The 25633-nt window shown below is 40.0% G+C and overlaps 1 protein-coding gene across 2 annotated transcripts in view; it reads left to right on the top strand.

Moving 5' to 3' along the window:
- Window positions 1-19321, top strand: part of LOC106936717 (zinc finger protein basonuclin-2-like) — a 76918-nt gene extending 57597 nt beyond the window's left edge. For both annotated transcript variants that reach the window (XM_015017896.1, XM_015017897.1), the window contains 2 exons: window positions 16199-16301; window positions 18782-19321. In XM_015017896.1, the coding sequence (XP_014873382.1) occupies window positions 16199-16301; window positions 18782-19089 (411 nt within the window). In that variant the 3' untranslated portion in view covers window positions 19090-19321. The remainder of the gene's footprint in view (window positions 1-16198; window positions 16302-18781) is intronic.
- The last annotated feature ends 6312 nt before the right edge of the window (window positions 19322-25633 follow it).

The raw sequence follows: 25633 nt of genomic DNA, 5'->3' as shown, positions 1-25633 counted from the left end.
GTGAGGGGATGGAAGAGGAGGGGAGGTGGATCAGGGAGTATGTGTGCGTGTGTGTGTGTGTGTGTGTGTGTGTGTTTGGGAATTTTAAAGTAAGCTGGGACCAGAAGGGCCTTGCGAAGGGGAGGGAGAGAAAACCGAGCCCCTGAGAAAGGCAGCTGGAAACATGGAGACTTGTGGTCTTCCTCCTCCTCCTCCTCAGTTCTTACTCCCTGGTCCAGCTGCACTCAGATGTGTCTGCGTGACTCCCCGCTCCTCCATCGTCCGTGCCACTGCCAAAGACGGTGGGGGGCGGGCGAGGGAGAGTGTCGCAGCTGGTAATACTTACTGGCCATTTCAGCGCGGTGAAGGCATGAGATTCATTAGGCCGCGTGTTTTGTGCTGAGTGCTGGCCATGTTATTGTTAGGATGTGGTAAAATTATAAATATGGAGGGGCGATGGGGGGATTTTGAGGAATCCTAGTGGAAAACGAGGGTTTGGGGGGGAACATGCCACTCATTAACTCCTCTGCCACAGCCTTGTTTCTCATGATTGGGTGGCAATAAAAAGAGTCTGTCACAATTTGTCAAAGTTAATGACTCAATGGCACACCAGCTCTCAACGGCCGGGAGACACGCAAGCACATGTCGAATTAGTCGATAGCTTTATAATTGCAGAAATAAGGAATCTGGCTTTAGCCAAATGAGGCGGACGTAAGCCGGTCCTGGGAGGGAGTTTCTGCAATTTGGCCAGGTCGATCGCCGAGCGTCTGCTCTCCTTTATCCAATTATCAGTTCTTCCTCTGACTCCTGGTTCGCTCGCCGCCGTTTAACCTGTTAGAGCCACGGCTCTATCTGTGAACTTTGTCAGGCTGATAAAGGCGGCCGGCGGTGACACGGCCGTCGCCGCGGTGACTCGGCTGAAATAATCCATGTCTTCTGTCTGTCACACCGATGGGAGCTTCCTCTGGGATCTGAGTCAGGAAGCAGCTTCTCGTTATGGTGGCTGAGGTAAAAAATGCTTCATGATTTGTTTTTCTATGCAGCTGAAGCCACTTTATAGCAAGATGGAACTTTTCTTTTTCTGCCTTTCTGATGTTAAATCAAACTTCTCCTGTTTTTGGTCAGTTGGGATTATCAATATTACTCCTACACTGCAAAAACAGAAAATCTGAGTATTTGTGGGCTAGCTTCTAATGCAAATATCTTAGCACATTTCTCATAAGAAAAACTAACTTATAAATAACTTTTCAACAGCTTTCCACTGGACAAGGCATTTTTCCATGTTATAAATTAAATAATTGAAACTTTTTTTTTAAATCAATATTAACAATTTATTGATTCAGAACAATCTCCTATATCTTGCTGAAAAGTTACTTCTAAGTTAGCTTTGTCTTTTTTCAAATGTACGAAGATATTCACACTAAAAACTACTTAGTAATATTTTCTGTTTTTGCAGTGCATTTGTTAAATACTGAAGCACTGAGACTTTTTTAAATCTGTAAATTCAGAAATTTGACACAGTTTGGAGCCGTTTAACTGTTTTTCTGATCATTTTTCTTATTTTTCTAAGGTGCTTGTTTTAAATGGTGTTATTCGTTGGTTGTGTCTATTTTTTACTTTGTCGAAATGTTTTTGTTTTACCTCGGTTTGGTTTTGCGTGTCGACTGTCTGGTGATTTGTTTGTGGGTTAAAACCTGATTTCTGTTCATGGTTTTGCACTAATAAGATATTTGAAGGAAGAAAATCCAGAAGCTTACATTTCCTTGGTAGAATCGGTTTAATTCAGTCTAAATGATTTGGGTCGAACGTTTTGGATTTCTTTCGTCAAACCTCTATCAACAGTTTTGGACCATTCTCCGGGTGAAACTGGGTCAGCTTTGTTTGCTCTGCGCTCAGACTTTCAGCAGGACTGAGATCAGAACCTTTAGTTTGCCGTAATGAAGACACTTTTAAACTAATCTGGCGTTTTGTTGAAGCCGTGATCCTTTTGGATGACCCATTTTTCTGTAAAAGTTTTAACTTGGTAGCTGATCGTTTGAGACGTTGCCTCCATATTTCCTCATGATGTCATCAGTTGAAGCCATGATGCTGCCACTACCTTTGAGGTTTGTCCTACCTCACAGTTGGACAAACACTTCAGTTTCAGGACATTCTCCAAATAATTTTTTGTTTATTTGCAAAAAAAAAAAAAAATCTCTCTTTTTTTAATGATTTTGTTGTGGCTTCTTCTGAGCTGAGCGACTTTGCAGCACCAAAGACTGAGACGTCTTTCTGAATCTGGATTATATGGTCCAATACTGCAACGTTTCCTACTTTTCAGCTTTCTAACTTTACAGCCAACCAGAAATTTAAAGTGTAGTGGCAAAAGCAAAAGAGGTGGATTAGCAGAGCTAACTAAGAGCCAATGAATTTATGATTCTGGATTATAATTCTTGATCATACAGTCCTGGACTCTAGCATCTCTCTTTTTATCTCTCTGCCTCTACGGGCAGATAGAAACTTAAAGAGGAGCGGCAAAAGCAGAAGAGACGGAGTAGCAGTGCTAACTAACAACTGATAATATCATCCAGGTAATACAGTGGAATATCATCTCTGCTGCCTTCAACTGTTAGCATGTAGTGACAGTGATGACCCTGTTATACAGCAACAGTCTTCAGTCAGAGGCGTCTTCAGGTTCGTTGTTAGACTGACTGCTACTGGAGATCCTTCCTTCACGACTCTTTGACTTGGATGATATGAGTATGGACAAGAACTAGTTTCCATTTCTGGGATAAATAAAGTATTTTGAATTGAATTTGATTTTAGTTGAACTGAAATGACTTTCCCCAAACTCTCTCCGATTGTTTTTAGTAGATAAAAACGGCCCTAAAACGGGAAAACTTTCATCTGATTTAATGAAGTGAAGAAAAAATGATTGTGTCTTTCATACAGTGTATGTAAATATCTGGTTCGGTCTGTAAGTATGTGGTTTGGAAGTAATTCTATTTATTCCATCGCAGATTTTTGCGTTTCCTCGGCTGCTGTGTGCGCAGGCCCAGGTGTTTACAAGTAAACCACCGTCGCTGACATGTTGTTTGAACAAAACGCCGAGCAAAGAAACAAATATTATTGCCGGGTCGTGTGTCTTGAATCGAAGCCAGCTGAGCTGCAGTAGTTGTAACAGAAACATAATTTGGAGATTGCTTACTCGCAATTAGCCGTGCTTTTTTTTTCTTTTCTTTTTCTTTTTGGCGTCAAAAATGGTTCAAAGAAAATAAAGAGCGATTGGCAAGATTACATCTAGGAGCTCTTCCAAGCTTTCTCTGGCTATGAGTTCATTTGAGAGGGGGAATTCACCGTGTGTGTGTGTGTGTGTGTGTGTGTGTGTGTGTGTGTGTTAGCATGACGGGTTTACGTGGGAGAGTTTGAGAAGAGGGTGACTGGATGTTCATTTAGGGGAGTCTCTGCAGCCGTTTCAAGGCTGTGTGTGTGTGTGTGTGTCTGTCTGTCTGTGTGTGTGTGTTATCATCGGTGATGGAGAAGTCCCCTCTCACAGAGGAGTCAGCTGTGGATGCTGACTAATATCTTCTGTTTGTGTCAGATAGGAAGATGTGCTCTTTTTTTATTTTTCCATAAATCCTTCTCTCTTCTTTTCCTCCTCTTTCCAAGTCTATTATAGTTAACTAAAACTAACAAAATAACTTAATTTTTGATAATTTTCCACTGGAATAAATAAAAAAACGGGAATTAATGTGGAAAAATTACAGCTAAGTGGAACTATATTTTGTGCTGTTAAAACTCAAACACACTGAAATTATAGATTTAATATCCTTCGTTTTTGTGTTTTTAAATGTATTTATTAGCCTTTTGAACTGATATGAAATACATTTTTTCCCACACAAGCAGTTTATGTCAGCGGTTGGCAAACTGCGGCGCTCCAAAACAGCGACGGGAAAAGTTGTGAGAAAACGCCCGCATCAGTTCAGCAAATATTGAATACAGTTTTGAGTCTTCATTTCCCAAAAAGATGTGTTCATAATCACAATACAATACTTCTGCACCTGTAAATTAACTAAAACTAAAACTACCACAACTAAGAAAAGCCAGCAAACACACTCTAAAAACTAATAACTGTATTATATAAACAACAAGTCACAACAAATTCAAACTAAACTACAATGAAAACCCTGAACTATCACCAGCCTGCCTCTCTCTCCATTCTTCTCTCTGCACTAGAAAAGAATCGGACCCGGAGATATTTCAGTGGGCCAACAAGTGCGAGTGTCCTTATCTGCAGCTGTTGGCTCCTCTGATAGGCCGAAGGTCGGAGCAAATCTAACATACACCGACGACAATGGCCTCCCTGTTTTCCTTCCTCCGCTGCCCCCACAGCTCCCAGATAAGGAAGTGTTTGTCCAAACCACAGAAAGCCTTCCATGAAAATGTGCAGCCATAAATTGACCTGTTTATGCAGAACAATAACAAATCCTTAATGCTGTCGTAACAGTGTTTGATGCTGAATTATTGCAGGAAAAACTTGCATTGATTATTAAAAACAGATTTTTAAGCATACTCTGTTCCTAAAAACTATGTTCTGCTTAACAGAACATAGTTTTTAGAGAATAAAGTGTTCACATGAGCTGATCCCCTTTTTGTCATGTTGGAACCACAAACTTTAATCTTTTACCAATAAAGATCTGAAAAGTGTGGCATGCATTTGTATTCACACTGCAAAAACAGAAAATCAAATATTTAGTCTAGTTTTTAGTGTGAATGTGTTTGTATTCTTAAAATGAGACAAAACTAACTAAAAAGTAACTTTCGAGGAAGATTTAGGAACTTGTTTTATGTCAAAAGTCCCTTAATATTCATTTTTAAAAAGAACTAGTGATGTTTCATGCTTTCTAAAATCCTACTGAAAGACATTTAATGTTGGTACGTTTGAAAAAAAAATAACAGTTAAATATTTAAGGGGTGTGAGTATTTTCCAAATAAATATTAGCATAAACTAAATATTCACCATTTTGTAACCAAGTTTTCACTACATTTAATTAAAAAGTACTTTCAGATTTTGTGAAGTAAAAATCTTAAAGCGTGTATTTTCTCTCACCTTTTGCACATTTATGTTTGCCATCTGCTTCATCCTACCTCCCTACAAACATGATCCCATCACTCCTTCTCCTCCTTCATCCCTCACTCCCTCCTTTCCGTCCTCTTCCTCCTCTCCTTCCATCCCTCGTCTCCCTCCATCTCTCTCCCTCGTCTCCCTCCATCTCTCTCCTCTCCTCTCCTCTCCTCTCCTCTCCTCTCCTCTCCCTCCCTCCCTCCATCCCTCCTCCTCCCATCCTGCCCTGCATTCCCCAGCAGCCATCTTTGAACCGGGCTCTGTCTGCAGACCCAGAGGTCTGTTGCTGGCCGCGGTTTGATGTCTGCCTGGGGAAAAGCTTTGAGGTTAGCCGAGCAGAGCCGGGGTCGGGGACTCGGGGGGGCCCTGCATGCGCTCTCCGTCCAGCCAGAGCTGCTATTTGAACTCCAGCTCAGCCAGAGCTGGCGCTGCGGTGCGTCTGTCCACCTGTGCCGGTAACAATCCGACAGCATGGCATGTGATGGCGAGATCACAGGCCTGTGCGTTCTGATCCGGTATTGTTGTATCACGCTCCCTCTTCCTCGCGGTTTCACAATATCAAAGCCAGCTGGGTCGTTTTATCCGTCCACTTCATAAACAAGCGTGACTGTCCAGCAGCGCACGCACAGGCGTTCATCATGACGTGAGTCAGGCCGATCCGGCTGGACGAGCCGACGGGGCGGTGCGCTCTCTCTCTCTCTCTCTCTCTCTGTGACCGCGTCATTTCACAAAGCTGGGGGCCGGGGTTGCCAGATATGACGGATAGTTTCCATCCCAAACGCATCAAAACTCCAGCACACATCTCAACTGCTAATGAAACTCATGTTGAAAGTGACAGATTTAGTCAAAACACTCCATCATTCTTGGTCTAGTTTCTAGAAAATATCTTGGTACCCTTCAAATATATATATAAAAAATTACCTTTTAAGTTACTTTTAAGCAACATGTGGGAGCTTATTTTAAGTCTCTAATTCCTTAATATTGATTCAAATAACTAGATCCAATGGCTGATTATTAACTTATTCCATGTTATAAGTGAAAAAATCTGCCAGTCGAACTAGAACTTTTTCATTAATATTAAGTAATTATTGGTTTAAAACAAGCTCCTATTTCTCAGTGTAATGAAAGTCAGTTAGTCATAAATCTTATAAACTCCAAAACCACCAAATTGTGCCAAGTATTATTGGTCTAGTTAAAGTTCAAATATCTTAGTACACTTGAAATAAGACAAAACTAACTTGTTTCAAGTCAACAATTCCTTCACAATGATGAGAAAGCAGATTATACATGTAACAAATGATTTTTCATCAATATTAAGACGTTATTGGTTTAAAACAAGTTGCTCTGTCTTGCTAAAAACTTACTTAAGCATATTTATTTTCGTAATTCCAATTTGTGCAATTTTCCTCTCACTGAAAACGCAGCTAATGATAAAATCAAAACTGCACATATTCACATTTCTAAAGAGCCTCAGTTCAAAAACGTGTTTACAGATTCAGGAAACTGATTGAAAATCGATCTGTTCACTGTGTGTTCATGTTTGTGTGAAGTCATTGAGTGGAAACAGAACTGTGCATGATATCAGCCCTTTATTAACCAATCATACCACCAACACGAGTGAAAATGGTGATGTTACAAAGTGGAAATAACTTGAAAATAGTTAAAATAGTCTGGATGAATCTTTTCCTTTTCTTCTTTGCTGCTTGCAGAAAGTTTCTGTCATGTTTCTGTTTTAGCTCAGAGATGGAAACTTCATGTTTGGCCAGTTTTTCCTCCAGCATTTTGCACATAAGTTTGTGTTGCATTTGTATCCAAAAGACAAATAGACATATCTCACAAATGAATATTAACATACATGTAAAAGCCTTTCAAAGTTTTTCGGTATCCAACATTATTTTGACGGAGTGTAAAAGGGAGAAAAGTCTCTGTCCCTTGTGGACGCCGTAGGTTCATATCCAGAAGGAGGTTTTTGTTTTCAATAAAGCAGGTGAAGGCAGAGTGCAGCAAGGCTCAGAGTCTCAGCCAAACATCTGAAACTGGTGTTTCACATTTTACAGACACAAATTGTTCTCAGAACAATGAGATTCAGATGCACCTTGTAGTTTCTCCACTCTGCATTTTTGCTTTTGTCCCTTTTGAATTTCACGCTAGTTTGGAGTCACTCAGTAGAGAAATCCAAAGCCTCTGGCTGCGGGGTTGTGTATACTTTGTCCAGTTTTAGCCGCATCTGCTGAAAGACTTTAAATTAGCTAGAAAGGTCGTCTGCTGTTTGCGGGGCCTTCGCGGCAGCAGATGCTGCTGCGCCCATTTGTTTGACATGAGAAAAGGAGAAGAAGGAAACAAAAATGAGCGGCTTTGAGTTCTTTGCATGAATACACGAAAACACATGCTTCTCTTCTCCTTCTGTAATCCACCGGGGGCTCACGCCCCATTTGGTTCCCATTAGCATAGCTCTGGTGGCTCTGCCCCATGTCAAAGCCCAGATGCACAGCTGCACGGAGGACAAGGACCTCTGGCAACAAGAGCTGACAGGGAGGACCGGCCTGACGCAAAGTTAGGATGAAACTAACAAAACAATGAAAACTGACACCGAGAAAACAACTCTGTTAACGGAAATAAATTAAAACCACTGCTAATGGGGCAAAACTATAGTAACTAGAAATATATTGTACTTTTTAAAAAGTGAAACATCCTGAAAATGAAATGTGCTTTGTTTTGTGTTTGTCAATCTATTTATTAGCCTTTCAAACTGATGTGAAATTTATTGGATTTTATTTCCCAACATAAGCGGTTTACGTCAGCTGTCAACAAATTACGGCGCTCACACTCGTCTTGGCGGCTCCTAAATGTCGATGGCAAAAGTTTGGAGAAAATGACATCAGGTGGTTTTTCATAGGTAACCAGTAAATAAATTAATCACATGACAAATTTAAATAAATAAGGTCAGTATTTTCCATTTGCGTGATTAATCATTTTTCTCTTTTCTCTCTTTCTACCAAAAACTAGACGGCAGAGTCTTTGTTGCTTGTTTCAGACTTCATAAGTCATGTTTTTGTTGTTTTGTTTATTTATTTTGGATGTTTAGATCGTCTTTCAGTTCCGGTCTGAAATGATCTATACAATTTAAAGTTTGTTAATCTTTGCGAATCTGTTCTTACATTTTTATGCCATTAGGATCATATTATTTAAAAATGGTCTCAAAACAACAATATTATCGTTTATCGCAATAACTTTTGGGACAATTTATCGTCTAGCAAAATGAATGTTGAGAATTTGTTACCCAATCGATGTTTGACCTTTTTGAGTTCTGGAGCTAAAAATTAACAAAAGTGTGAAAAACTGAAACTAAATAATATTTAATTAATATTAACTAGTGAAAACTAGCAAACACTCTAAAAACAAATTAAAACCTACTGAATTAGACAAAGAGTCACAATGAAAAATTTAAATCTCAAAACTATTATAACCCTGATGCTGCGGAGATTTCAGTCAAACTTCCTGTTCTTTCTGAAATAAAGGCTTAAAACCAACATAGTTGAAGTGATTATTGTTTATTTGGTGCTTTTGGAAACTCAGCTGGAAGTCAAACAATCGTCGATCAGTTCTGGCATGAGGCATTTGCTCCCTTGTGCTTTTGCGGCACGCTGCGTCACACTTCAAAGACTTCTACTTTTTTTATTCCCTGTGTTTTATTTGTCACCTGGCTCCAATATGGACGCCGTGAAGCCCCGATCGGTCCGGTTTTATGACACGCAAAGCTGCCGCGCCTCTTTTCCTGCACACGTTGGCCGCACATTTCTGGCAGGAAGTCGACGGCATTTCGGCAGCTAGCTCACGGATGAGATAATATCTTGTGGGTGGAAGAGAGGACAAGATGCTCCCAGTGTTTTACAGTGACCCTAAGCAGAGACAAATTTAAATCTGAAGCCGATGCTGCGCAGCCCCGCTCGCTCACTCTCTCTCACTCTCTCTCTCTCTCACTTTCTCTCTCTCTCTTTCTTGCTCTTGCTCTTTCACTCTCTCTCTTTCTCTCTCTCTCTCTCACACACACACACACACACACACACACACACACGGTTTTCATTTAAATCTCAGCTTTGCTTAACTCACCAAACAAGAGATGTGGTCTGTGGCTGTGTGTTGAACATGCTAAAGGTTTCAATTAAGGGAGGAGGAACCAACACACACAGCTGCTGGATGCTGGGTGTGTGTTGGCTTCGGCTGAACCCAACAGAGCAACTGGTGTTTTAGCAGTTTCCTGCGGCATTTAGTTACAGTGTCAGCCTTAAAAAAATGATGTCAGGGCACTAATTCAGTTGTACAGGATATTGGTTTAGGATCAGCCTGGCTTCTATTGTTTCATGAAGCTTCTTCAGATTCCATCGTTGGGTTTAGATCCAGATCCTGACAAATGTTGTTGTCCTTTCTTACTAGAAAGTTAGGAAACAATCATTTTATTTTATTTTGAAAAGAGTTCCACATTAATAAATAAGTGTTTCTAACAAGTTTATCCATAAGTGATATAACAAATATTTTTTTGTCAATTTCAAAAATAATGTATTTGCCCTGAAGGGAATTTAAATGTCATGGTGATGCTGTGGCAGAAAGGATCTCCTGTAGGATGTTTTCACACCTGATTCTCCAGTAGACTCAGTTTGATTGGGGACAGAAATTGCAACATTTGTTGCATTTTTATCTACTGAGGTTTGTTTTCACACTGCACTGTATCCAAACCAATTGGAAAATGCTGTTCCCCTCCTTGCCTGTAGGGGCGCTGCACCAAGAAACACAATATGAAAACCTCTGAAGAAGACACATAAACGGAGTGGCGTCATATTTTAGCAGTTGTACGATTTCTCTATGATCTTCGGTAAAACAACACAAGCCATTTCTCCCTCTAATGCTTGTCTCGCTGGCGTTTGCTTTGGTTGTATTTACCCAGAATGCCCTGCGCTGTAGTTCACTTCCTGCTTTTGGAGCGGTCTTTCATCCGCTTGGATTCGAGCTGCACCAGAGTTCACTTCAACCGAACCAAGACGAGGTTTGTAGGCGGGCCATTATTCGCTCTTTGGTCCGTGTTAGTTTGATTACGCATTCACACCTCCCCAAACGAACCAGACTTTCTAGATAAACGGACTGGAGTTGGATTACAGCGGATTAAACAGGACTGTTGGGAATGCAGCCTTAATTGGACCTAAAAATGAGCTTCTTATCAGCAAAATCTACAGGTGGGTTTGGCGTGAAACAAAGGAAGTGTGAAAGCACTCCTTAGCTTCGGTGATGGTTTGGGCCTGTTTCTGTTGCAGGCTTCATGAACCTTCATGAAATACCAGGATGTTTTGTCTAAAAATCTGAAAAAATGGGTCATCATTCAAACATCTGGCCAGATCAACGCAGAAATCTTAAATATCTGTACTGGGGTGTGAACAGATTTCTCCATGTCTCTTTGTGGTTTTGTTTAGTTTTGTATTTGTGATGCTGAGATGTGCAGACTGTTTAAAATGACCTTGGACCTCCTTCTGCTGTTCCTCTTTGCTCAACTTCTTCACTCCATCTGTCTCGTTAAGAGTGTTTTAATCGAGAGTCTGATGCTGGCCATCACTGCTGTCAGTGTTTACACAGTGGGGCTGGGACAGCGGCGGCGAGCCAAGCAAAACATCCATGAAATATCAAGCCTCTGGCTAAACAAAACCCTGCAGCGACACACACAGAAAGTTGAGTAAGATAAGTGCAGAAGAAAAAGAAAAAGGAAAAAAAATGACACTCGACTACGCTGTTGACTGCAGCGGCACCGCAGCAGCTGTGCGTGAGTGTTGACTGTTGTCTGGTTCTAATTGCTGCAGCGTTGTGGGAATTTCTTCAGCTTTTGCTGAACATCGTCCTCTTTAGGTCCGAGCCAGAAAGGAAACGCTGGCGAGACGTTTGTACGGTGACTAATGTGGAGTATTTGGCCGAACTTCCTCCCCCCTCTTTGCCTGCTGTGACAAATATGTACAAGTGTAGTGGTGGGATCAGACAGAGTGTGAGAATATACAGAATCATGATTCAGTTTCTTGTTTTTCTCTCTTTTTTCCATTTTATTCTATAATTCCTGGTTGAAAAACTTCAACCACCAAGCACATGAATATCATTCCCATAAAGTTATGATCATATGACATTTGTTATTCCATCATCCAGTCTTATGTAAAGGATGTTTTGAGAGTAGTTCACTACTGTGTTAGTATTTCAGTGCTAGCATGCTAGCTGTCCCGCTAGCTGGTGATTTAGTATGTTTTTCTCTCTTTTTCACCATTTTATTTTTTAATTCCTGATTGAAAACATCCGCCAAGCACATTACTATTTTTCCCATGAATTTATGATCATATATTTGTTGTTTCATTAGCAGCCTTGTGTAGAAGACGTTTTGAGAGTAGAATAAATGTGTTAGCATTTTGGTACTAGCATGCTAGTTGCCCCACTAACCTAGCTGCTAATCTGCTAGTGGTGTTTTAATACTGTATGCATATCATGTAAGCAAGTGAACAAAAAACATTTTTTAGCAGCAAGTTTCCTGTTTTTTCTGCCAACCTTCTTTCCAATGTTTTGTCTTTATAAGCTTTGATGTCATCGCAAAGATTTTTATTATGTTACTCCTGTCTGACAACTTTGACTCAAATTAATCGTAAGAACTAACAAGCAGTCTGTTCCCTCACCCTTTCTGCCATCATTACCCACTCAGTTAAAGGGGGGTTGCTGCTTCTTTATTGCTGTTCTTAATGCTGTTGTCTGCTTAATGGGCCAGATATGAGAGGTGCTGCAAGCCGGCGTAATAAGTCAGTGATTAGAGGGCGCCTTGTCACAGCAGCAGCAGCCCCGCAGACAGTGGCATGCTCTAATTGCCATATTAGACGCCCCTTAACTATCTCATCAGCTGTCAGAGTTCAGCTTGTAAACAGCGGAGGTGCATTTGATATTTCCATTTGTTTTATTTTCACCGATCCCGCTTAATCCGAAACGCCTGCACCGTGTGACAACGTGATGTTTTACAGAAAGCTCCTTAGAGAAGGAAAAAGAAAATGCTCAGAGTTTAGCGTGGGGTGAAAGATAAAAAAAAAACTGAATAAAAAGCATCTGGTAAGCAACATCATTTCAGCTGCAAAACGTTATTGCTTTGGTTAAATAATCCAGCTGTTTATGGTCTATTGATATAAATATTGCCCACCGTGGTTTCTCATACATGAAAAGAAAGTCCCCACATTGCAAACGCTGTGCACAGCCTGTCTCCACCGGGGCGAGCAGCTGGTTTTCCCAAAGGACCATTTAAGCAACTATGGCTGTTGTTGAAAGCCAAACCATTGACTGAACACAGTTTTTATTTCATAATATGATTTGTGTTCATCTTTGTGCAGCAGAATTATGTCACTAATGTACTCAACATAAATAATAGCATTCTTTTTAACGTTGACTTGTGTTAATAACTACTTAAATCTGTGTTTGGTTAAAAACTTTTCATTATGCGTCAGTATTTCTTTTAATTATGAGCTGAAAATCTCTGGCTACGTTCACCCAGCAGGTCTTGTAATGGACGCGGCTCTCTGTGGATCGATTTTAAAGTTATTCAATAATGGAAGCCGACAGTATCTTCACAAGATCATAACAAGTGAAGGAAGCCAAGTAAAAACAAAGCGAGCTAATTTACGTCCGGATTTACGACGTCTGGCCTCTTCTGGTGCAGAATTATGACTCGCATCAATGAGGTAAAAGTCAGACACAGGTTAGGTTTCGAACCAAAAAAAGGGGTTAAAGTTACTGAAAAGCATTAAAGCAACTCACTGATGTTAATTATATTAGTCATCATAATTTAATTTTCAGGTTGTTGAATCGTTCAAAATGGCGGCCTGTGAAGTGGCAGACTCCTTTAACCCAACAAAGTGGAATAATTGTTTTTACCTAAAGTTTAGTTAAAATATCCAGCTTCTGTCCCAACAATAGAAACTTAGGATTTCAACCCAATATATTTAACATTGTGTAAATGTCACTGTTATGAAAAATTGTTTGGTCAAAGTGTAACTAGCGCTAGCTTGCTTAGCAGGTAAAAAGCTAATGCTATCTTGAGCAAACAAACCTCCTTTCTTGTGTACAGTTATTAACCCAAAACTCTAATTTTACAGTGTAATTTTACTAACTTAATGGATTTATTTCATCTCATCGAAGAAGTTAATAAATTATTTTTATTTAGCAAAGGGAAATATGCTAAATATTGGACTTAATGATTCAGCCTGAACAAGTACATTTGAAGTAGCTTCAGCCGCTTTTACACATTAATAAACATATTTTCATTTAAGTCTTTTACCTTTTAATTGTCAACCACATTTTTAAAATTTTTCTAAATTAGTCTCTTTTCTAGATTAACAAAAAACAAAAACACGGCCAACAGCCATCACTGTCCATAATAACTGCAGAATTTGAATTAATATGAGTCGTAATAACATTTAATTTCCCTTTGGGATCTATAAAGTATTTTTTTAATTAGACTTTTTTTACTCTTAGTGTGGTTACAATTACCCAAGTTCTCAGTGTAAACTAAAGGGACACCCGGCAATTTTTACAGTAGTTTCAGAGACAGTTTACATTAGGAAAGGGAAGTTGGTGAATTTGAGGTTTTCTGACCCAGTTAACACCAAGAAGTGGCAGAAATAATTTCTTTTAATCAATATATTTTATAACAAAGTAAAAAAGAGCCTAACTGCTGCAGAAAAGAAATCTAGATGATTTCTGTTGGCCTTTTATGTCTAAAAATGTTCACATTTGCGGCTGTGTGATTGCCTGTGCACAGCCAGGTCTGCTGAGGGAAGCAACCGTCAGCCCATTAAGAGCGCTCACGCCGGGATTTCAGTCACCGACGTTCTGTAAACCTGACACATAATCCTCCCTCGCACCTGGAGAGCTTAAAGAAACGGTGTAAATTCAAATCACCTCCGCCTCGAGTGTCATCCGGTGTCAAACTGCGAGGCGACGCGGCTGGAAGTGGTGTAATTTTGTGTTTAATCTCGGATTAGCCCATGTTCGCTTTGACACCTGCAGGAACTAATCTGGTTTGTAACACCTTAAGGCGCGCAGGAGGGGATTCTGATAGATTTTACGCTCCCTTAGTAGATTAGAGGTTTTATATGTTGCAGGAAAAGGTGCTAATCCACAGACTTTCTGTTGAACACCTGAACGTGCCCTTGAGTTTGTGCGCATGCAGCGAGGAGCAGAAATATTCGGAGCGTCTCGCTGATCGATCAGTGCTCTGATCTGTGCAGCTGGAGTGCTGATTGGCTCTGATATTGAGAAATAAAGGCCACAAACGGCGACCTTTTGTCACTAAGCTGCCACACCAAACAGCGAGAAAAGCTTCGATAGTGCAGACAGTTCAGGCTGTAAATTCATAAAACTTCAGCAGCTGATAGGCGAGGTTTCGGTTTGAGAGCCAGCAGACGTTTCGCCACAGCTTCTTTATCTCTGACCGATGTCCGAACTACCGGGTGGTTTAGATTTCCCTGTCAAAATAAACAGACACAGACTAATTTTCTTTCATATTACAATTTTTAAAACTCCTTAAACTCTAGTCCTTAGGACTGCAGAGAGAGGAACGAGTTTTCAGAGCTCTGGTTTTGTTCAGCACATTTTCTCCTTCAGCTGCAGAATTCCTGCAAATTTTATCAGTTCATCTCGATAAGATAAAGAAAATACATATAATAAATGATGAGCTGATATCAAGATTAATGTTTTTTATTTATTTTGCTCTGTGTTGTCATGAAACTTATAGCTTGCAGCTGCTGCGCTTATTTGGATGAAGGATCTGTGTTTGCTTTGTGACTGCAAGCAGCAGCTGTGTTTTTTAATTAATTTAAGGAAAATGTAGATTTTTTTATGTGGACTCCTGTAAAATATGTTTAAAGATTTGTTTATGTGGAGTAGCCATCGGCTGACATGGTGTATGTGTTGTACTGAGATGCCCTCGTCGTGTCTGGACACTTAACCTTTCAGCACTAAAAGCTTTCCAAGGTCAGATGAAGTGCAGCTCCGGTGTTGAGTAATGGAGCCTCAGTCGCAGCCAGCCATGGCTCCGTGTGTTTTCAGCAAAAACTGTGTTTGTGAATCCGCTTCATGAGATTCTTTATTTCATTTATTCATCTCTGCTTTGAGGAAACTGTTATCTTTTGAGGTTTTAGTCTTTTGAACCACCACAACAACCAGTTTTTATATACATTCAAATTATAACTGACAAAATGTTTATTGTGACATAAAAAAGAGAGCTGTGTCTAATTTAATATCTGAGAGGGGGAAGCTTTCATTTGGCACTATTAGATATCAGCAATTTGTTTCAGTAGCATTAGAAAATATTGACCCATAAATTGATAAGTCTCCACCTTCCTATTGGTTCAATGGTTGAGCAGGAATAAATTGATCTCTAGCTAATCTCAAAACTACGACGACTTAATCTCGAGCAACATTATGCGAACGCTCTGTCTGCGCAAATGAAGATTTACTCAGATTTCTTGAATAGAAAACAGTTTAAGGTCATTTAAAAAACTTTGTGGCATCAGCGCAAAAGTAAAGTTAAGCCCTACACTCTTGATCCCAGTAGACGTTCAAGAAAAGCACACATACACTTTGAAAAAATGACAAGTGGAAAAAACTATGAAAATACTTAAAGAGTAGGGAGATTAAAGGTTTTTCTTATTTTCTGTAACAGTAATTCATACTATAAACAGGTTAACATGTAAACATTAGACTGTCTTTATTCCCTGAAGAGTTTATAGATTCCATCATTTCCAAATCAGCTTCACTCCCATTTTTCATCCACTGACAGCGAGAATTAAAAAAAAAAAAAATGTTATTTAAACCTTCAGACACCTTTTCATTTCAAACCCATCATTGGTAAAGAAAACGTCTTCCATCAGTTACAACTTCTACTCTGAGGAGTGTTGCCAACATAATCTGTTAATGCTGAAATGGTGCATTCACTGACTGGAAAAGAGGCGTTTTGTGTGTTACTTTGTGTTCATTGGAGCTGAAAATCGGCTCCTTCCTGTCGTCTTTTATTTTGTTCTGTGACTAAACTCCGCTTTGTTTCTCGTGTCTCTGCAGGCCATTCGGTGCACACTGGTGAACTGCACATGCGAGTGTTTCCAGCCTGGAAAGATTCACCTGCGGACATGTGACCAGTGCAAGCACGGCTGGGTAGCTCATGGTAAGACAATGTCCAAGCTGTGCTGTATATATAAATATTAGTGCGCCATCAAGGTCCTGACCTCATATCTATACATATCCTCCGCTTGGAAAATTATCATAGATGCCAAAAGCATGAATTCTGTTCTGCAGCGAATATTTTGAGCTGTTTTTATGTCATAAATAAACTTTGTAGAAATGTCGACCTTTTCCACCTTTGTTTCCCCGTTCTGTTTTCGTTTTCTCTAATTGTTGTTTTGCAAAAAAACCCAACAAAAACATTTTTACAGGGGAGAAAGTAATGTTAGAGACCACACCTCATCCGTTTTATTACACAGGTAAAAAAGAAGAAAAAGGGAGAAGAGTGAAAGAAAGTACAAAGCGAAGAAGGAAGGAGGGGGAGATTAAAAGAAAACACCTGTTTGGCTCTGGTCCGCACAAGAACAGGCTGCGAGGCCTTCAGCGGATCGCACAGGACCCCATTGACTATTTTTTAATCTCTCCCTCTGAACTGAGCTGTCAGGCACACATCTCTCCTCTCTCCCCCGCTTTTCATTTCATGTCGGCATTGGCAGGGACTCTGACAAGTAGTTCTTCATATTTTATTATGTTCGTGTCTGGCTGCGCTGCCGTTGTCAGGCGAAGCCTTCGTCCCAGGATCAGAGAGGGAGAGGGAGAGACGCAACCAGGTGTCACCCAGACAGGCAGGAGGGAGGTGGAAGGATGAAGTAAAGGAAGAAAGGAAGAACTGAGACAAAGAGGACGAGTCAAACAGGTGTCGCCCAGACAGCCAGAGAGTGGAAAGAGGTGACTGAGGTTGCACAGTAGAGCTAATAACAAATCTGCTGGACCTAAAGCAACGTGTGAGCCCACCTGCCCTGCAGCTGGAGTTCGGTCTGCTTTTTTACATCAGAGTCGGGTCGTAAATCACTGTTCTTTACATGCGTTTGGGTCAAAAATAGTTTATAATGCTTTACCTAAACTGTCAGGGTGTCAGTGCAGTAAAGGTTCAAAAAAATGTTTTAAAAAAATGATGTGACGTTCATTTTTATTTATGCCTCTCTACAAGAAAGTCAGCTAGCAAGTCAGCTAAGTAAGTAAAATGATTTAAAAGTGGAAGATGGTGTTCTGGTCAGATGAGAACAAAATGAAGCTTCACGCAAAACTTTGTTTCAGCTTGAGTAGCACAGACACTTAGCGATGTAGCATCATGCTGTGCAGGTTCTAACTTCATGACAAACCTTGAAGAAAACCTTACAAGCTGCAGAAGACTTGGGCGTGGCGCTATGTTGGATTAGACGAACAGATAGCAGATACTGACCAGCAGTGGTGAGCAAATTTCTGCTAACACGCTAATAGCAGAGCTAATTTCTCTTTTAGCACTTTTGCTAACTTTGAAGTTTTAGTTATTGACTGTTAAGAATTCTTTAAATAGTTATACTTTTATATTCATGCTCTTATTTTGAAGTGGTGAATGTAGCAGTTCTGTTTCCTCTCTGTTTTTAATTTTCTGGGTTTTTTTAAAGAAACTTTATTGAGCAAGTAGCAAGAACACAGCAAACAATCAAATGATGCATACAGAAGAATATAACGCATGAACAAACAACCAGGGGTGTAAATTAAACAAATACATGTAAAAATTCAAACTTATGACTGTTTTGCCTCTTCTCTGCCGGTGATGTAGTAAATGACATTTAGTCTGTACCCAGAATGCATTGCAGTAGAAGGACAGTCTGTAGTAAACAACAAAACCGCTAGTTTAGTGGCGCTAGTGTCAATTTGAAAAAATCAGCAACAGAGGTTTGTACCAAAGAATCACCTCATGAACTGCAATTGTGTTTAATAGAAAGTTTGACCCTGTTGAAGGTGATATACGGCGCTCTGATTAGCCTGCGTGTTGTACCATGGAGCATATGGTTGAATTTAATGCTTTTCTGTTGTAGTGTAGTCCTGCAGATTAGCTTCTAAATGCTGTCTAAGTACAACACTTTGCCATTTCTTTCCCTAAATACTGTCTTGTATTAAAGCTTCACTACTAGCTTTTGTTAAATGTCTTTGTGTATTGATTTAGCTATAGCTTCTGCCAAATAATATCTTGTAAAAGAGCTTTAGCATTAGCTCCTACCAAACACTGTCTTTTTATAGCACTTTAATGTTAGCTTCCACTAAATACTCTGTTGGTGTAGCCCTTTAGCATTAGCTTATGCTAAATTCCGTTTTGGCATATTACTTTAGCATGAACTTCTAGTAGATACTGTCTTGGTTAAATATTACCTCGGTTTATCAGCTTCCAATTAATATTGTCTTAGTATTTAGTATTGGCTTCTGCTAAATACTGTCTTGTTATAGCACTTTAACAATAGCTTAGCTAATTGTTTAGTTAGCGGCGCCCTCCACTGCTAACCCAGTGGCCAAGAGAGGGAAGAGAACTCTAACCTAGCGCCTCTTGGCATTCGCTGTTCATCGTCTCCTCCTCATCTTTTTGCCTGCTCCTCCTTGCAGCCCTGGACAAGCTCAGCACCCAGCACCTGTACCACCCGACCCAGGTGGAGATCGTCCAGTCCAACGTGGTGTTCGACATCAGCAGCCTGATGCTGTACGGCACCCAGGCGGTTCCCGTCAGGCTCAAGATCCTGCTGGACCGCCTGTTCTCCGTGCTCAAGCAGGAGGAGGTTCTGCACATCCTGCACGGCCTGGGCTGGACCCTCAGAGACTACGTCAGGGGCTACATACTGCAGGTCAGTGGCCGCCCCACACCGCTATCAAGGCGTACTTACTCTCTCGCCGCTCCAAAATGGAGCCCTTGCTGACAATTTTCAGCCATTTCTGAAAGTGGAGAATAAGTCCACACCAGTGATCACTATCACCTTCACTTTTTCACTAAACACAGCCCACAAATTTCTCTGACCGGCGCGGCTTTTCTGAGAGGAATCGATCGAAAGCATGGCAGTGACAATCTAGGCCACTTCAACCCCATTTTCCCAACGTTTTCCCCGCTGTTACTCCCGCCTCGGTTCGCCCCCTGTTTTCCTGCCCCACAAACACTACAGTGTGCCCCTCACCCTGAAAAAAAGGAAAGGAGAGGAAAAAAAAAAACCAAAGTGGAGAAAAATGTCACGCCAGCAAACTATAAAACCACTGTAGTGCGTTTCCTCTCCCCATCCATCCAACCATCCCTCCTTCCACTCGTCCCTCCCAGATAATTGCAGACAGGCACGTTTCTCAATCAACGGTGCAGAGGTTTTGGTGTTGAAACCCAAACCAAAGTGTTCCTGAATGAATTAGTTAACAGTGACTGAACATGTGCATGTGGTTAGCCCTGTGTGTGTAAATCTGAGTGTGAGTAAGTGTGCTTATCTCAATGCATGTAAGGTTTAGGCTTCCAAGAATGTAAGTGGAACAGTATGGTGAGCGCAGGCTGGGCTGGAGGTGGAAACGGCTTCACAACTCATTCCTTTACATTAACATAACATAATATAATATAACAGGGTTTAAATCTGGTGTCTTTCTGCATAGAGTTGGCATGTTTTTAACTTTAAAAAATTATTTTAATTGAAAATCAACACAATAATGTGCACAATTTAAAGACAAACTCAGTTGGCAATACCAACAATTAAAAAAATCCAAATAAGCTTTTAATTATGTCATAAAGACTAATATTTTATCAGTAATAGTTAAAAACATGAATTCAGCCTCCATATTTGACTTAGTCAACGCTGTGCTATTAATTTGTAAACAACATTTATTTTGGTTAATATTTAGGTAAATTAGATTGTATCATGAATATTTTTATGTTATTTGTTTTTTTATGTAAATGAGACAATTAGTCTCATTTACATAAAAATAAATAAAAGAAGTACTAGTTCAACTGGCAGATTATTTTCACTTATAATTAGCACTTTTTCATAAGGTTTAAGGATTTATTGACTTAAGACAAGCTCCTATTTCTTGTTAGCTTTGTCTTAATTGAAGTGAAATGAGATATTTGCACTAGAAACTACCAAAGTTATTTGATAAGATTTTGAGTTTTTGCAGTGATTGTACTCTAACCACTTCTTGTTGTTCACATTTACAGCTTAGACCACAGCCAGCTGGTGAACTATCTGTGAATCCTTTATAAATGTATTATAACTTGTAGTGTTTTCCCAGAGCAGCTCCATTTTCCAGCCGGGTTTAAGCTACTGGGCGAGTTGTGTTTTTATCAGCTGGATCTAATAGTCAGCTGGTGGGAGCAGCGTTGCTCAGCCTCGTGTCACGCCACTGCCTAAATCCTCCCGATCTGCTCAGACGGGCTTCAAAGGCGCCGCGGCCGCAGACGAGCAGCCAGTCACTTCAGGACAGTAAGCGCTCGCTGCTCGGCCCTATTAGCCTGGGAGTAGCTGTGAAATTCAATCATCTTCCCCGAGCCTCCAGGCCTCGCTTTATGTCAGGGTGTGCTCCTCAGCGCCGCACTAAATGAGAGATAAAATGAGGAGAACAGCTTTGGAGATGATAAGTTTTGCTTTTAATAACGATGTCAGGCGACAATGTTTGGTAATGAATTCAGGGATTCTGTTTTTCTTAATGGTGATTCAGGTCTGAGATGGAAAGCTCATTTTGTTCACTTCTGATACCGATACTGGTATCGATATCTGAGGTTTAGTTTCTCGTTTGTCAGGAACACCTTAAAAAACGAGCTTACAGTGTTTCACAACTGTTTACAACTTAAAAGGAAACTTTTTAAATCCAAGTAATGAATTATATTGTTTCTATACTTACTACTCTAAATACCTTAGTATACTTAACTTAGAGTAAATATTTATGAAGAATAGGAGTTTGTTAGCTCACATAATACACCAATAGATTCACAAACTGGTCAAATATGTAAAAACAACTTTAATTTCTTCAGTCAGTTCAATTAGGAGTAAAACAGTGAATGTATAATAAAGAAACTGAAAGTCATGAAAACACAGAGTTGTCTAACTTGGCCAAACATGTAAAAAGAAACTGAGACAAACCTCATTTCAAATGACTCAGAAAGAAGAATTAGGGATGCTAAATATAATGCAAGATAAATAATGGATTACAAAGCATAGAAATAGACTGAATAGATACGGGTATTAATATTGGCTCTTTTTTCCATATTTTTAGATTCTCCTCGTACTTTTTCTCAGCTTCTCTTCCTCTCCATGTCCTCGTTTTGCATCATTCTGCTTCAGCTGAACTAAATGTGTTTCTCAGACCTGTGAGGTGATGTGTTTAAATGTGTGGCCGGGATTACGCTGCTGCATCTGGATTGATCTGAGTGAGTCGCACACCTACGCTGCCGACGTACGGCAGCTACCCGCACGCTGCCGACGTACGTACGGCAGCGTGCGGGTAGCTGCAGCCATCGCTCGTTTGCTGCTTCCTCACATCCGTTCTGCCTCAGCTTCTTCCAGCTCAATCATCGCAGCTTTGCTGGCCAACCGAGGTCAGAACAACCTGCAGAACAACCTGCCATTCACAAAATAAAACTACGTATGAAGACGGGGTTCTGTGAGGAGGTTATGAGCAGTTAGTATCTTACCTGTAATTCTCTGTTCAGACAATCTGGAACAAGTTTGGGCTGAAAAAAATCTAAACTGATTTCAAATTCAAATGTTACTTCTAATGGTGGGACCTGATGAAAATTTTAATGGATTTACACTGCAAAAACACAAAGTATGTTTAGTCTAGTTTCTACTTCAAATGTCTTAGTTTTGTCTCATTTAAAGTGTACAAACTTAAAATTAACTGTTTTGCAACATATATGAGCTTCATCAATAATTTCTTCGTATTGATGAAGAAATTCTAGTCCCTCTGACAGATTATTTCACTTATAATATGAGAAAAATATTTTGTTACAAATGAAAATAATCTGTCAGTGGGACTTGCCCTTTTTAATCAATATTAAGGAATAATTGGCTTAAAACAAACCTCTCTTTCTTGCAGAAAAGTTGCTTAAAAGTTGTATTTAATTTCAAGTGTGCCAAGATATTTACACTAGAAACTAGGCTAATAATACTTCGTAAAATATTCAGTTTTTGCAGTGTAATTGGAGTTTCTATAATTTATTATTTACAATCAATCTGAATTTAAAACCATGTATAGACAAAATAAGCAACCTTTTGAATTCAAAAATCCTTTTTGCTGCTAAATTGCTGATTAAATAGACATATGAGCTCAACAACAGAGATTTATTGTTTTAGTTTTTCAGGTTTTCCAGCCATCAGATTGGTGCAAAGTTTCAGGAAGCCGCGACCCTTCCTGGAGCTTCTTTAGAAATATGGTCTGTGGACGCTAACATTAGCTTTAGCATGTGTGCTGCTGCTACATGTTTAGCATTTGGATGCTATTGAAGAGCTTCGCTGGTAAGCTAACTGCTTTTAGCACAACTTGAACACAACAACGGTCTACTCCAAACTGGATCAGGTTTGGAAGCAGAAACTAAGGCCCAGTGAGACTGAGCTTCGTTACCCATACCCGTTAGCGGATGGTGCTTGTGCGTCACATTTATGGGTGTACCAGAAACGCGTGAATACAAAGGTTCCACTTGGGACAATGTAATCAAAAAAATCCAAATTAACACATTAAAGTCCCGGCGCTAATATTAAAATAACAGAACAGCTCATGAAAATTTTATTTCATAAAACAGTTACATTCTGTCAATATGGCAACAAACTGAACTAAGCAGTGGAAAAAATAAGCTAATATCCTGGTTCTAGTAGCACCAATCACAATTTATTTTGTTTCAAAAGCAAAACCATATTTAAGTTCCACAATTAAATGCACCCAAAATTTCATTATTTGTTGATGTATTTATTTTACAACAGAAAATACACAGCTTATGATGGCTCCACACATCCCCAATCAGGAAAATCCCAACCTTTTTTCAGATATTGAGACGTAGAAAGTATCAATCTTCTGTTGGCAGCTAGTCAGTTAGCATCGCTTTGCATTCAGGTCGTATAAATTAAAGCTGCCAGCCCAGACAGCGCACTGCAAAAACACAAAGAATTAGTTGATTTTAAAAAATATTAGTTCCACTGGCGGGTCACTTAAAACAACACTGCAAAAAGACAAAATCTTACCAAGTATTTTTATCTAGTTTCTAATGCAAATATCTCATGAAATAAGATAAAACTAACTTAAAACTTTTCAGCAAGAAATAAGAGCTTGATTTAAGTCAAAGCTTCTTGAATGTCAATGAAAAGTTCCACTGGCAGATTGACATATAAAAAGACATTTTTCATGTTTGAAGCGACATAATCAGCCTGTTGAACTACAAACTTTTATAAATATTAAGGAATTATTGACTTAAAACAGTATCTTCCGTCCTGCTGCTAAGTTACTTGTAAGTTAGTTTGATCTTATTTCAGAATATTCACTAGACAAAAAAACTTGGTAGGATTTTGTGTTTTTGCAGTGTGGTGTTCGTTTTTACCTCAAAACTTCTCTATTTTTGTTATATTCTGCTGGTTAGATCAAGATAATCCTTCTCTCCTTTCACTCTGGTTGCAACCCCTCGCCCTTCATCTCCTCCTCCTCTTCGTCTCGCTGGTTGTTTCCAGAAAGCCCCTCGGCCAACGTGCACCAGATGCCCGACTCCTGAGCTTGTCACCGCTCACTCCTCTGCTGCGCGCCGACAGATGGAATAGCAATCAGTGCGAGTCTCTCTGTCTCAGCTACTGTCTCCCACACTCCTCACCAGCTATTTTGTCTTCCTCTCTCTTATCCCTCGCAGAGCGGAATAATAAGAGCGCGAGCGGAGAGCCAACATGTGGGCCGGGGCCCAGGCTTTCCTGAGCGACATTCTCAGTAATGTTCTGTCCTTGTAGAACATTGGGCTGCCTCTTCTTTTATGAGATGCGGTTTTTCTGACTCCACGCGGCTTCCAGGAGGCCCAGATGGAACCGCTAACGGCCCCCACCGCCGCTGCACACACACACACACACACACACACACACACACACACACATGAACATACTGTACACACACAAACAGACCTAAGCCCTAATTGCACACACACTCGCAGGAATGCTTATCCAAGGCGCACAGGCAGCCGCGAAATCACACTCATCTATTCGACGCTTCGCAGACGGGGGCTTTGTTTGGGATCTGCTTTAGGTTAATGACACGTTTTCTGATTTATCTGCTTTTCTCTGCTGTGTTGTTTCTGCAGGCACACTGCAAAAACACAAAATCCTACCAACTAATTTTCCACTTCAAATATCTTATTACACTTGAAATAAAACAAAACTGACCTACAAGTAACTTTCTGCCACATAGATCAGCTTGTTCTGGTTCTACTGGCAGATTTTTCACGAATGGGAAAAATGTCTTACATGCAAAAAAAAAAGTGGATCTGATACTTTTTTTTACACTGCAAAAACCGAAAACCTTACCAAGTATTTTTAATCTAGTTTCTAGTTTTCAGCTTTATATAGTGACTTGTTTTGTCTATATTTTCTTAATACTGATGAAAAAGTTCTGGTTTCACTCCCAGATTATTTCCCTCATTACAAAACATGTTTCCAGTGAAATAATCTTCCAGTTGAACCTTTTCATCAATATTAATTATTTACTTAAAACAAGATCCTATTTCTTGCTGAAAAGACACGTGTAAGTTGGTTTAGCCTTTTTTTTTTTCACTTGTACTAAGATATTTACACCAGAAACTAGACCAGAAATACTTGGCAGGATTTTGTTTTTGCAGTGTAGAAATTATTTCTTCATTAACTGGATTTAAAAAGTTTTCTATTCAGCTATGAACAATTACAAAACACTTTATATGTTAGATAAGTGAAATAATCTGCCACTTTTTCATCACTATTAAGGAATTATTGACTTAAAACAAGCTAATTTTTCTTGCTGAAAACGGTGTGTGCTAAGATATTTGCAGTAGGAACTAGATCCTACCTGGCAGGATTTTGTTTTTGCAGTGTAGACATGCAGAGGAAAGGGGTGGTGCTGCAGGAGGGGCTGCAGCCCTTTCCCCCCTAAATTTTAACTGTAATGTTGTACATGTGTACTTACACATGTGGAATATTGGGTGTAATTACGTGGATTAGGGTACAAGAGTGTTTGTGTAGGACAGGAAACCATTTCCACTTGCAGGTGGGCCTCGGTGAAGGTAAAACTTGGCGTCTCTGTTGTGGTTTAGATGGGTATTTATTGAGCCAGAGCCACATTTCTGTGAATTTCTGTCATCTTTTTTTTTCACCCCGTAAACTCCCCACATTTCTCGTCTCACACTTTGTCAGCCGTGAAGGTCGCCGTATCTCCTGATCCGCCCGCCTGAGAAACTTCCATTTTAGGCAGTCCGTTTCTGTGCAGCAGCGTTCTTTTGGACAG

Source organism: Poecilia latipinna, unplaced genomic scaffold (genome assembly GCF_001443285.1).
Source record: "Poecilia latipinna isolate Pla-1442-1.1 unplaced genomic scaffold, P_latipinna-1.0 Scaffold2201, whole genome shotgun sequence".
In the NCBI taxonomy this organism is placed as follows: Eukaryota; Metazoa; Chordata; class Actinopteri; order Cyprinodontiformes; family Poeciliidae; genus Poecilia; species Poecilia latipinna.
Note: the sequence above shows the minus strand (reverse complement) of the source record. Positions and strands in the feature narration are given on the sequence as shown.